Source organism: Sinocyclocheilus grahami, unplaced genomic scaffold (assembly GCF_001515645.1).
Source record: "Sinocyclocheilus grahami isolate Dianchi unplaced genomic scaffold, SAMN03320097.WGS_v1.1 scaffold1212.1, whole genome shotgun sequence".
NCBI classification, from domain to species: domain Eukaryota; kingdom Metazoa; phylum Chordata; class Actinopteri; order Cypriniformes; family Cyprinidae; genus Sinocyclocheilus; species Sinocyclocheilus grahami.
In genome coordinates this window covers 127989-141049 of record NW_015506391.1, presented here as the reverse complement: position 1 = coordinate 141049, position 13061 = coordinate 127989, and the positions used below count along the sequence as shown (strand labels likewise).

The window sequence follows — 13061 nt, the reverse complement described above, 5'->3', positions numbered from 1 at the left end:
TATATATATATATATATATATATATATATATATATATATATATATATATATACACACACACACACACACACAGTGGAGATCAACATTTTATAACCACCTACAATTTCTCAAATTTCAAGGTCACTGCTTAGTTCTTTTTTAATTTATCCTAACAGGAATAGAAGGGTAGTTTTTAAGCATATTTCATAAATTAATTGTATTCTGAAGCACAGTATAAAAAAACTTAAATTAGATATTTGAAAAAGAACTCTGATCAAAAATAGAGAACACTTACAGATGCCTCCAGGTTATTGGCGTTAATCTGGCACCTGGTGCTAATTTCCTAAATTAAATGACAAAATCCTTTTTAACTGGCAGCATTCCTCTAATTGCAAGATGGCGGGCCGCTCTAAGGTGACTGAAAGCCTGTGACAGGAGGTGGTCCAGATGAAGGCCAAAGGGCTGACCCTTTCAGCCATTGCAAGAGTAGCTGGTCATTCCAAATCTGTGATTTCTCAACTATTGCAGCTTTACAATGACACTAATTAATTCAATTCCCCCAAAAAGGCTGGACGTCCACGTAAGACAATTGCATGAGAAGACAGGATAATGCGGAGACTCTCAGTGGGGAATCGGCTCAACAATGCAGCTGGAATTGCTCGACAGTTCAGTGCTGAACCGGGTAGGGATCTGTCATGGCACTTTTAAGAGAAGTCGGACTGAAAGTGCACTTTGCAGTGATGAAGCCTCTCATCAGCAAGAATAATCAAAAGACTAGGCTCACCTTTGCTGAGGAGCATGTTGAGAGGAGAACTGGTCCGAAGTTCAAGTTTAATTTATTTAGGTGAAATGGGAAACATTATGTTTGGCATCAAACTGGGGAAAGACTGAACCCTGAGTGCGTAAAGAAGTCAGTGAAAGGTGGAGGAAGTGTCATGCTTTGGGGGATGTTTTGTGCAGTAGGAGTTGGGCCTCTTATAGAGCTACATGGCAGGGTGAATGCAAATGTTTATCAGAACCTCCTTCAGCAACATGCAGTACCTTCCCTGCAAGCATCTCCCAATCAGCCTGCAATTTTCATGCAAGACAATGCCCCCGTCATACTGCAAAATGGGTGAAGCATTCCTTGAAGTTGAAAACATTGAAATAATGAAATGGCCGGCCCAGAGTACTGATCTAAACCCAACTGAAAATCTCTGGAATATCCTTGGCAACAAAGTTATGGCTAAGAAACCCACTACAGTTACCGAGCTATGGAAGAGACTGGAAGAAGAGTGGACTAAGATCACACCAGCGCAGTGTGAGAAACTAGTGATATCCTGCGGCCGCAGATATGCTGAAATCATTCAAAGCAGGGGCCTCTACAATTCCTACTAATTTTTGACAGCTGTAAAATTTTAGTTGTATTCTTCTTTTGTGCTACAATGGTTACTGTTCTCTAATTTTAATCACTGTGTTTTCCACAAAATGTGTTTTCCACAAAAGCAGGTTACACAATAATCTCATGATCTTTCTGCATGAAAAACAAATCGAATCTTTGCAGATTGTGGGAAAACATCTTCTGATTGCCTACAGGTGTCCGAGATGGAACAAGATTTGGAGAAGGAGCGCACTGCCTTATCTCAGGCTCTGAGGAGAAGGGAGAGAGAGGTGGAGGAGGCCACTCAGGAGGTGCAGAAGAAGGAGAAGAGAGGCTGCAGAGCTCTCCGGCTCCATAACGTGAGACCACCTGGCATATTTACCTTTTGTATTGCAGGAATGTTTCTTCAGCATTTTTGTGTACCACTACAAATATAATGATCAAAACATGTTTAGAGGTTCCTATGCAGCATGGAAAAGTATAAAATTTGATTTTAGTGTTTTCCAGGTCTGGATAAGTATGGAAAAAAGAAAAGAGATTGTGTCAAAGCAACTGTACAGCATTAATTAGGAAAATATTGTGTCAATAATGCAAAATGATAATAGTAAACACTCAATTTTCAGTTTTAGAGGCAGTTCATCATTGAATTCAGTGATCTCATCATCCAGCTCAGTTCAGTTTAAATAGTGTCTGTGCAATCAAGTCGACCAATCAAGAGTATGGAAATATGTTTGTGTTTTCAGACTATTGCCCCTATTCTGTTTTCAAAAATATAAAAGAGAATTTCTAAAAAAATAAATGTATAATACAAGCAGTGTTTTTCATGGAAGTGTGAAAGCATATGACTAGAAAATGTCTGTTGGCCTCATTTTGCCTCAATTATAACACTGAACATTTTTTAATGAACTTTTTTTCATGAGACTTGTCCTGAGGGGGTGTCCCTTGAGATGATCTTATGACTGTTTAATGGTTTCAGAGCCTTTGTGTCCATAGCCACTCCCACTAAACTCTTTCTATATATATTGTGAACAGCAAATTATTCTCGCTGAGGAAGAAAGCGTCTCACATATTGGCTGTTCACATGAGATTTCCTTTACTTGATTTTTCTGTCATTTCTTTTAAGGTCAGTTATCTTTTACCCTGTAGTCATGTCCAGACAGCAGCTGTACAATGATAAAAGCACTGAGAAAAAGATAGTAATGTTAAGCTGTGTGTGTTTTTCAGGCAGCTGAGCTCAGAGATGAGTACATTTCGAGTGGAGCTGTCAGACATGGAGCTTGAGCAGTTGCGTCTGAGGAGAGACAGCAACACGAAAGCCTCTCAGCTCAATCAGATGGAGGAGACACTCAAGGAGACCGAAGGCCTGCTGGATAAGAAGAGTGAAATGGGTATGCAGCTCTAGTGACCACCAACAAAACAATGAGCATAACCTTCTATCTGAGTTGTATGTGAAACCTAAGCCTTTAAAAAAAAGTGAGCAGTCACTGTTGTACTGACCATGTGACCAGTTTTTTCAGTGAGAACTTTTGGCTTACAATTTAAGAATTGTACAATCTATAATTGCTGGACACCTAGGGGTTTGCAATCCTCACTTTAAGAAATGCTCACCCAAAAGTGGTTTGAACCTCACAAAGGGATGTCCATGAACTATCTATTCTAGTCTAGTCTAGTCTAGTCTAGTCTACAACTCTGAGGAAGATGAGATGAATAATTTTTAATAATAGTCTTATGTTTTCTCAGTAATGGACCTTGAAGAGAAACTCCACCGCAGTGAGATGGACAGGAGGAACTCGCTGCAGCGGGCACAGTTGCTGGAGGGACAGTTGCAGGAGGTGCGTGGCGAGCTGGCGGACACCCTGGACCACCTGCAGGAGCTGGAAGACTTGCTGCAGCGCACACAGCTTACGTCAGACCAACAGCAAGCGACCATCGATAAATTAGCTGCTGAGCTCAGGTGAGCTGCTCCACCACCTTTCTCTGACTGCTGGGAAGTCACAGCAGTCTGTCCATCACTGGATACAGAGCAATTCTGAGGTTTCTTACACCCTTACTCATGTTTGCCTGAGGACAACCTAAATTGAGGACTTTGTGTTGTTGCTTATATGCCTCGGAAAGAGATTATAATGGATCTGTAAAGGCCTCAAAACACATTTTGTGTTTTTAGATAACCTTCAAACCGTATTTTCATATGGGATACAAAAAAGGACAAATATTTCCTTGTAAATACCTGCTGATGGTTGCATCCTGTTTTGTTGGTCCATTCCTTCTTATGGACATTAATGGTGAATATGTCTCAGCAGAGACCTATGAAGTCATTCCAGTTTATTTTTATTTCCTAAATCGTTTTCCAACACTTCATACATACGTTTTTATGTATAAATATAGTAAATGCACTTTGAATGTGAAAATACAAACCACATTATGCTGCTCTAATATGATAATTGTCTAAATGTATTATTTTAATTATAAATAGAGCCTTTATAACTTTTTTTTTTTGCTTTTAGTGATGTGTTATGTATTATAATGTGATTAAAATAATTTATTGGTTTAGATAAAAAAAAAATGTAATCTTTGTACAATTATTATTTTTTTTGAACAACTTATCTTTGTACAGTGAGTGTTCATATATTGACATTAGTCTCTGTCCCAGTTGTCTACTGGATTTACAAATTATTGTATATACTTGCATTTAAAAGTTTAGGGTCAGTGAGATTTTTTTATTAATACTTTTATTCAGCAATGCATTAAATTGATCAAAGGTGACAGTAAAAATATTTATAATGTTACAAAAGATTTCTATTTCAAATAAATGTTGTTCTTTTTATTTATCAAAATATCCTCACAAATATTTTCACAAAAATATTAAGCAGCATGACTTCTGAAGGGTCATGTGACACTGAAGACTGGAATAATGGTACTATAAATTACACTATAGAGCTATTCTAAAGTGTAATAATATTCCACATTTTCGATCAAATAAATGCAGCCTTAGAGACTTCATAAGAACATTAAAGATCATACTGACCCCAAAATTCAGTGTCGGCTGCAACACTTGTTCCATTATTCAGAACGTTATCAATTTGTCTAATCATGGTCAAAACAAACACACATACACAACTTCACCCCACCCCAAAAATATTCAGTAAAGCTACAGAAAAAAAAAAAGCCAGTAGTGCTTCATAACAGAATTTGTCATCATGAATATTAATTTTGTTGAAATGTGGCACATTTACCCAACCGTCACCCATTTCTGCTTAGACAAAATCATTACAACTACAGCGATGAAATGATTTCTTCATAAATATAGCTTTATATGCAAGTTATAATCACAGAAAATATCCACACAACTCGTACCATATGTGATTCTCTACGTTCATGTACTTTTTCCATCATGTGTTTGTGAACAGTGGTATGCTGTGTTCCCCATATTACACACTGCACTCAAAACACAACTAGGTGTGTACTCAGTCACATATGATAACATTAGCAGTGGATTGTGGTGTCTGTGAATGTTGGTTTGTAAAAGTTGCAAAATTATTATTTTTTTGTACCTCATAGAACAAATTCAAAACCTCATGCACATGTAGATCTGTACTATTAGTATTATGATATTACTGGTCACCAGTTAAAAATGAAGTGTGTAATTTCTGCATCAAATGTAATTGATAAAATAATGACCAATCTCACTATTGGCCTATTTGACCGTATCAAATAAATACAGTTAAATAAAGTCCCTTCAGGCCGGACAGGATGCTTAAACAAATTCTTATATATTTATGGTTGTTTTGCATATAGGATGGGGACGAAGTATTTTAACCTAGAAAAATTGCACATATCACCTTCAACTTTGTTCTAATCTATTCTAAATCTGTTGCAAAAAAAAAAATTAATTAATTAATAAATAATCAGTTACTCTATCACTGGAAGTCAGAGGGAGCTGGAGGAGAGGAACCATGAGATGTTGGATCTGGACAATGCTCTGAAAGAAAGACAGGGGGAGCTACAGCAGAGAGCGCAGCTGGTCCCACATGTAAACATGAGCAAGATCTCCATTACCTCCATGTCTCCACTCTACTAAAGCATTGTGTTCTCTTTTGAGTTGGGGCAGCTGGATGTGGCCATTAAGGAGCACAAGCTGGAGATGGAGAAGAATGTGGAGTATTTACAGGAAGCTCTGGAGAAGAGCCAGAAAGAGCTAAGAGAGAAGGACCAGCAGGTTAGTCATTGAGAGTGACCACAGATGAGTTTGTTAATGGACAAATTAACTGATGAGGTCTCGTTACTCTCTGGACAGATGCAGTTCTTGATGGAGAGGCTGGAGATGCTGAAGTCACAGCTTCAGGTTAAGGAGGACCCGGAGAGGGTATGGGACATGTTTGAACTATAGTGAGGAGTGAATAGATTTTTACCCTGTATTTAATGGGGTAAAGTGTGTAAACTCACAAATCCTGTCAAAAACATGTCCAGGTCTTTTTTCACCCCAAAATCAAAATAAAACTCGGAACATTTAATTTTACTTTCACTTAAACTTTAAGAAGGAGATTTAAACCAGCAACCCCAAAAAATGTGAATAATAAAACGTTACATGAAAAGCAGAAATAACAGTGTTACAACATTAAACTCTTGCTATACAGAAATTAAACAATACCAACAGGTTGTGTAACACTGATCTTCACAGGATGTTGTTAATGTGCCATGTACTTAATCATGGGTGCCATGTCATTGTCACAAAAATAATTTTATTAGTCTTGGAGCTAATACATTTTTTCTCAACATAATCTTTTGCAAGTATGCATGCTTGGTGTTTACTGTACAGTATGATCTAAAAATTGCTAAAAAATTACTGAGTAAGCCTTTTAGACAGTTGCACTGTTTTGTCTCAACTTATATTGTTTGTGTGTGTGTGTGTCAGGATGCTCTTGAACATGGCCAACAGCTGCATGTGTATCGTGAGCAGCTCCAAAAGACAGTGCAGGAGCTACAGCAAGCACATACATGCTGTGAATCTCTGAACAGACAGATAGATGAAGTCACCCAGCAAGCACATCAGAAGGTGAAACGTCTGCAGCTCTAAACTCAGCAGCTGTGTTTCAAGGCACTCACAGATTTCAATTTCATTTCAAGTTCATTTAGATTCATGAGACCAATAGGGTTTTCAGAGTGAGTGGGTCTGTAATTAGTCCGTCCATTTTGGCAGATTCAGGATAATTTACGAGCCTGTCATGTTCATTTTCACATTGATGGAATGACAGTGTGATCAGCCAGTTGCTTTGATGTGGTGGTATTCCTGAACTTTTGTGTTCTTTCACCTTTATTTTGCCATTATGCCCTTACATTCACTGCACGCTTTAGGGTCTCAGTGAGTGTTTACATGCACATTCTCAAAACAATTATGCTTAAACCGACATGTGTGGTCATGTAAAGTCATTAAACCATTTTCCGTAGAGGAGGAACTATACTGTACACTCGGACTCTTTGTATTCTAAAATACATTGTAAAAATGGATATTCATCTCGTGCAGCTGAAGGAGAAGTGGTGTGTAGTCGTACAAACTTCAAACATGAGAGGAGAATATGCAACCCTCTATGCACACCTTGGCAATAGGTGATATGATCTGAAAGTACACTTTTAACATCTGTCAATCAAGCATTTTTTAACTTGCATTTAAGCAGTTAGAACTAAAACGTGGTAACCATGTATGAATGAAAATATATGAATGTGTTTTTGTCATTTTAAGAGAACTTAGGACTGGTGGTGGTGCTTGAGACATTGCTGGTCATTCAGTGTTTCTGTTAAAAAAAACCTAACAATAATACTTGTAAGATAATAATACTACTACTAATTCAACTACTATTAACAATATAAAACGCGCTAAGGTCTGATGAGCGGCTGGGTTAATGCACTGCACATCGATTGAAATGAATTTCAATCACATTTTATCACGATAGAATACTCTGAGAGGAATACATACTTATGTTTTGACATCACCACCGTTAAATAAGATTTTATAAAAAAAAAAAAAGAAGAAGAAAAGTCTTTTTAACATGGGTTTCTTGCATTACCGGTTATTGGTTTCCATGTCAATGGGTAAAACTAGTTATTGTAATAAAATGAATTTTGGTATTTTGGTGACATGTCAGTTCTACACATGTACATTGTTTATGAGCAGATCAGTAAAATGAAAGTTACCTTTTCATGAGATATCTCTCAGATTCTTGAGTTCTCTCAGGGCCTGATGGTCCTTAACCTGTTTGTTGATTTGCTATAGGAGATGTGTTCTACACATGCTGAGGTCAGACTCCAGGCCACCATTACTACCCTACAACAGGAGATTGAGCAGCAGAGAGAGGAGCACCACAAAGAGGTTTGGAGAAACAGAAAATTTGTATTTGTTCTCATGGGACAGTTGAGTTGGTTTGCTGGGTCTGACCCTCTCTCTCTGCCTCCCAGCTTTCAGCTCTCCAGCAGACGCGTGGGCAGCTGCTGAAGGTGTTGGATCAGATCTCCAGCAGCTTGCGTAACTCTCAGGAGCAGCTGAGCCAGCGGCTGCAACAGGCCCGAGACCAGCTTGAGGAGGCTAGATCTACCTCTGCTCGCCTAAACGCTGAGCTTCACAGCAAAGAGCAGCTCCTGCAGAGTGCTAATGAGACCCTGCTTATTAAGGTGCATGACTCACTGGATGGTGTCTTACAAAACCACTACATACAATTCCATATTACATTTATATTAAACATCCATACATTCTCCAAAACTGCTTGTCCTATAGATGCTGGAGCATATCCCAGCATTTTGGACCAATGACAGGGAAACAAACTGGCCAGTCCACCCTAGGGCTTATATTAAAGTTTTTACATATAAAAACAGTTCATTTCTAGAGTTATATTGTGAGGAAAGTGTATAAGCAGCAGCATGGCTGTACAATTTGGATTAAAAATAATCTAATTTATAATCTAATCTAGTTTTTCTGATTAAAAAGTGTTTTTGTTTGTTTTTGCTGTGCTTTTAGGGCTACGCAATATGGGCACAAAAGTTTAATTTATAATATGACTACTACTACTAATAATAATAATACATAAATATATTAAAAAATATGAAATATTACTATTGAAATGTTTCTCTGTAAAAAAAAAAAAAAACGTATTACTCTAATAGTATTTGAGAACAATTTTGTTATACAATTTTATAATAATAATAATCATTTTAGTGAATTATATAATTATAAATGTGATTGATTGATAATATAATATATAATTTATTAATATTTATTGTTAGTATTGTTGTTTTTGTTCTTATTAAATAAAAAGTTAACAAAATAAGAAATTACTATTATAATATTTGTTGATAAACAGTATTTATGAAAATATTATTAACCTTTTAATAATATTTTTATATTAAAATATAATAATAATTAATGCAATCTTCTTCTTTTTCTTCAAAATTTTGAACAGCCAAACAAAACAATTGGATACAAGTAATAAATCCAAATTGAACATTATGTCTTGAAATGTGAGCAGAGAATGGGTAGAAATTAAGGAAATATATGGTATGAAAGAATTTACTCTCGTTTTGAGACTTAAAAGGGATCTATTTATAACATATTGGGAGAAATGAACTGATTACTGTAAAGTAAACAATAATCAATGTCTTTGATATGGAGGACTAAAGTGCTCTAAATGAAAGAAAGAAATAATTAATTCAATAAAACAACAGTTAAATGTACCAATTTATTCTGAAATAATTATTAAATAATTAAATTAAATCAATAATTAAATATATCCCTTTTATTTTGTAAAATTCCATGAAAACACAAATTTTGTTTAAAATATTCACAAATTACTGCTGTTTAAATATCCTCTTTTTTTCATAATAAAATGTGCTTTTTCAAAAAGCTGTTTTTCATAATAATATGCTGAATTTATGAATGACGTCTATTTGACGAATCATGTATTTCCAAAGCACGATTTTCATCCACTTTCATCTCTCTCTCTTTCTCTCTCTCTCTCTCTCTCTCTCTCTCGAATTGGCAATATTTGAGCAAAGGGTTTAGCGATTTATAATTATTGGGGGGTACTAGCCCTCCTCAATGTCTATGGTGGTTATCGCCCTGATCAGACATGAAAATATGTTGTGGCACTATCGTGCAGTCTGTAATGATATGACGTTAGCAAAATTTTGCGAGTTTTTGCAAATATTTCTTTGAGTAACATGACCGTAAATATGAACTCATTATTGAATGTAACATAAAACAAATGATTACTTTTCGTTAAAATCTTTATTAATGCCAAAAATGCTTACATTTATGTGTCTTTTTGTTCGCTCGGGCAGCCATGTTGCCGCTGAAGCTGGTTTACACTGAGATAATTCATACCCCTTCGTTTGAAGTGTAGTCCTGAAAAATCTTCGTTTGAAGGGCTATCTGGCCCTTCCCCTTACCCCTACCCCTCCAACCAAAAGAGAATCGAGACACCCCTACCCCTTCACGTGAACGCGTGAAACAGAGGGGTAGGGGAAGGGCTAAGGAGTAGAATTGGGATTGGGCTTTAGGGAGTTACGAACGGCCGAAGTCCCGGGGTAGGGTTAGGGTTTAGTATTGGTTGTAGGGAATCAGCATTGTGATTGACATGACCAATGAAATCTTTAGAATCGGCTGAGGGGCGGGGTTTAAATTGAAATGGTTTGGGAAAACAAATCACGCATGCGTGTCATGCATCTGTCTGTCAATGGAAGGAAGCCACGCCCTGTACAAATGCATGATTCATCAAATAGACATCATTCATAAATTCAGCGTATTATTTTGAAAAGCGGCTTTTTGAAAAAGCACATTTTATTGTGAAAAAGGAGATATTTAAATGCAACAGTAGTGTGAGAAATGGGATTCTGTGAAATTTTAAACAATGAAGGCTGTGTTTTCATGGAATTTTACAAAATAAATGGATACATTGAATTATTTATTTATTTAAATTAACTATTTACTGGATACCCTTTTTTCTTTTTTTTGTGAAGTTTTTCCCTCATTCCTTATACTGTGTTTTCTTAGGAGTCCGAGATCACCCGTCTTCAAGCCAAGCTCTCCAGCTTTGAAAGGGCCACAGAACTACACAGCATCACACTTCGTCATAAACCCAGCACTCCTCCCCCTCTGTCTCCTCCTCTCAAAGACTCAATTCTTCTCGGCTTCCCGCACCCCTCTCACAAAAACACTTCAGCACGTTCCAGCAGAACACTACCTCTGACACCTCTCTGGAGCTTTCAGACAGTTTGAAAGCCAGTGAACAGGCTGCAATGCTGCTGCCCCCCCTTCCCAGACCAGACCTGGCAGGGTCTGTGCACTCATGAGGCCACCTCCACTACAGACATGTCCTTTAATCCACTCACATACATGCTGGACCAAGAGCAACCAGAGGAACCAGACCTAGACTCTCTGTCAGGTATGCTGAGGTTTGTTAACCAGACTCTGGCCCTCCAAGAGCAACAATCTCTCTGTGACACCAGCACCCACATAACAGGCAAGTAACATAACTGCATATAAGCACTTTTCTCATATTTCTCACATACACAATCAAGTGGATTTTTAAATGTTTATTAACTTATTATCGCTCATACTTAAAAGCATAGTTCACCCTAAAATTAAAATTGTCATCATTTCTTTCTTTTTTTTTTTTTAAGATTTTTGTTCATTGAATTAAAGTAAATGAGGTCCAGTGTTGTTTTGAAGCCCAGTTACTTTCATTATATAGACAAAATAGTTGAAACATTCCTTAAAATACACTACTGTTCAAAAGTATGCAGTCAGTGATTTTTAAAAATACTTTAATTCAGTAAAGATGCATTAAGTTAATCAAAAACGATAGTTGTTAAAACCTCTTTTTTCCATCTTCGTAATATTGCACGTCTTCGATCTTCTCTAACTCTAGCTGATGCTGAAATCTTAATTCATGCATTAATCACACCAGGTCTGGATTATTGCAGTGCTGTATTTCTTGGTCTGCCTAAAAAACTTATTGCAAGGTTACAGTATGTTCAAAACACCAGGGGTTCTGCTCACATTACTCCTCTACTGCATGATCTTCACTGGCTACCTGTGGCATCATGTATTCACTTTAAGATATTACTTCTAGCATTTAAGGCATTAAATGGTCTTGCGCCTCCATATCTGTCTGACTTACTGTACTCCTACTCTCCTGCCCAGTCCCTCAGATCATTATGGAATTCGCTACCCCTTACACTTCGTAATATAACATCTTTGTCTACCTTCAAGACTCAGCTAAAAACGTATCTTTTTAATATGTATTTTGGATAATGTGGCTATATGTGGCCTTATGTGTTTGTATTGTATTGTGTATGTGGGTGTGCAAATGTTTTGTACTGCACTATGAAAAGTGACCTTGAGCTATGGAAAGGCGCTATATAAATAAAATGTCTTCTTCTTCTAAAGACATTTATAATGATACAAATGTTTTCTATTTCAAATAAATGCTGTTATTTTGAACTTTTTATTCATCAAAGATTTCTAAATGTATTACGACTGTTCACAACTGTTTTCAACATTGATAATAATAAATAATGTTTCTTGAGCACCAAATTAGTATATTAGAATGATTTCTTAAGGATTATGTGACACTGAAGACTGGAGTAATGGCCACTATAGTTATATTAAACAGTTATATTAAGTTTATTAAAATAATGAAAAAAAAAAACTTTTTAAATTGTAATAAAATTTAACAATATTAGTTGTCTGTATGTTTTTATAAAATAATTGCAGCTGCGGTGAGCATAAGAGAGTCTTGTGTTTCTCTAAAGTCATACATGTTTAAAACAACATGATGAGTCAGTTTTTAATGAACTTTAATTTATTTTGCTCTTTTGATTTGGGCCTGCGAGCCGCCACCTTAGCAACTGCATAGCAACAAACTAAAAACACTCAAAACACTTTAAGTCAAGTCACGTTTATTTATATAGCGCTTTTAACAATGCAGATTGTGTCAAAGCAACTGTACAGCATTAATTAGGAACAGGTTAAAGAGATGGGTCTTTAATCTAGATTTAAACTGACAAGAATGTGTCTGCCTCCCGAACAGTGTTGGGTAGATTATTCCAGAGTTTGGGCGCTAAAAAGGAGAAGGATCTGCTGCGCGCAGTTGATTTTGATATTCTAGGTATTATCAAATTGCCAGTTTTGAGAGCGCTGTGGACGTGGAGGACTATAATGCAATAAGAGCTCGTTCAAATACTGAGGTGCTAAACCATTCAGGGCTTTATAAGTAATAAGCAAGATTTTAAAATGTGTACGATGTTTAATAGGGAGCCAGTGCAGTGTTGACAGAACCGGGCTAATATGGTCATACTTCCTGGTTCTAGTAAGAACTCTAGCTGCTGCATTTTGGACCAGCTGGAGTTTGTTTATTACGCGTGCAGAACAACCACCCAATAAAACGTTACAATAATCTAACCTTGAGGTCATGAATGCATGAATTAACATTTCTGCATTTGACATTGAGAGCATAGGTCGTAATTTACATATATTTTTGAGATGAAAAAATTCTGTTTTACAAATGTTAGAAACGTGGCTTTCAAAGGAAAGATTGCTATCAAATAGCACACCTAGGCTCCTAACTGATGACGAAGAATTGACAGAGCAGCCATCAAGTGTTAGACAGTGTTCTAGGTTATTACGTGTGGAGTTTTTAGGTCCTATAATTAACACCTCTGTTTTTTCAGAATT

General features: G+C 36.6%; 1 protein-coding gene across 1 annotated transcript in view; it reads left to right on the top strand.

The window, feature by feature from the left end:
* Window positions 1-10953, top strand: part of LOC107568077 (coiled-coil domain-containing protein 18-like) — a 33397-nt gene extending 22444 nt beyond the window's left edge. The window contains 13 exon segments of the mRNA XM_016253918.1: window positions 1555-1665; window positions 1667-1698; window positions 2564-2727; window positions 3080-3293; window positions 5267-5360; window positions 5439-5555; window positions 5634-5702; window positions 6252-6392; window positions 7608-7703; window positions 7790-8002; window positions 10377-10554; window positions 10557-10635; window positions 10637-10953. Of these exon segments, the coding sequence (XP_016109404.1) occupies window positions 1555-1665; window positions 1667-1698; window positions 2564-2727; window positions 3080-3293; window positions 5267-5360; window positions 5439-5555; window positions 5634-5702; window positions 6252-6392; window positions 7608-7703; window positions 7790-8002; window positions 10377-10554; window positions 10557-10635; window positions 10637-10853 (1725 nt within the window). The 3' untranslated portion in view covers window positions 10854-10953.
* Window positions 10954-13061: the final 2108 nt, after the last annotated feature.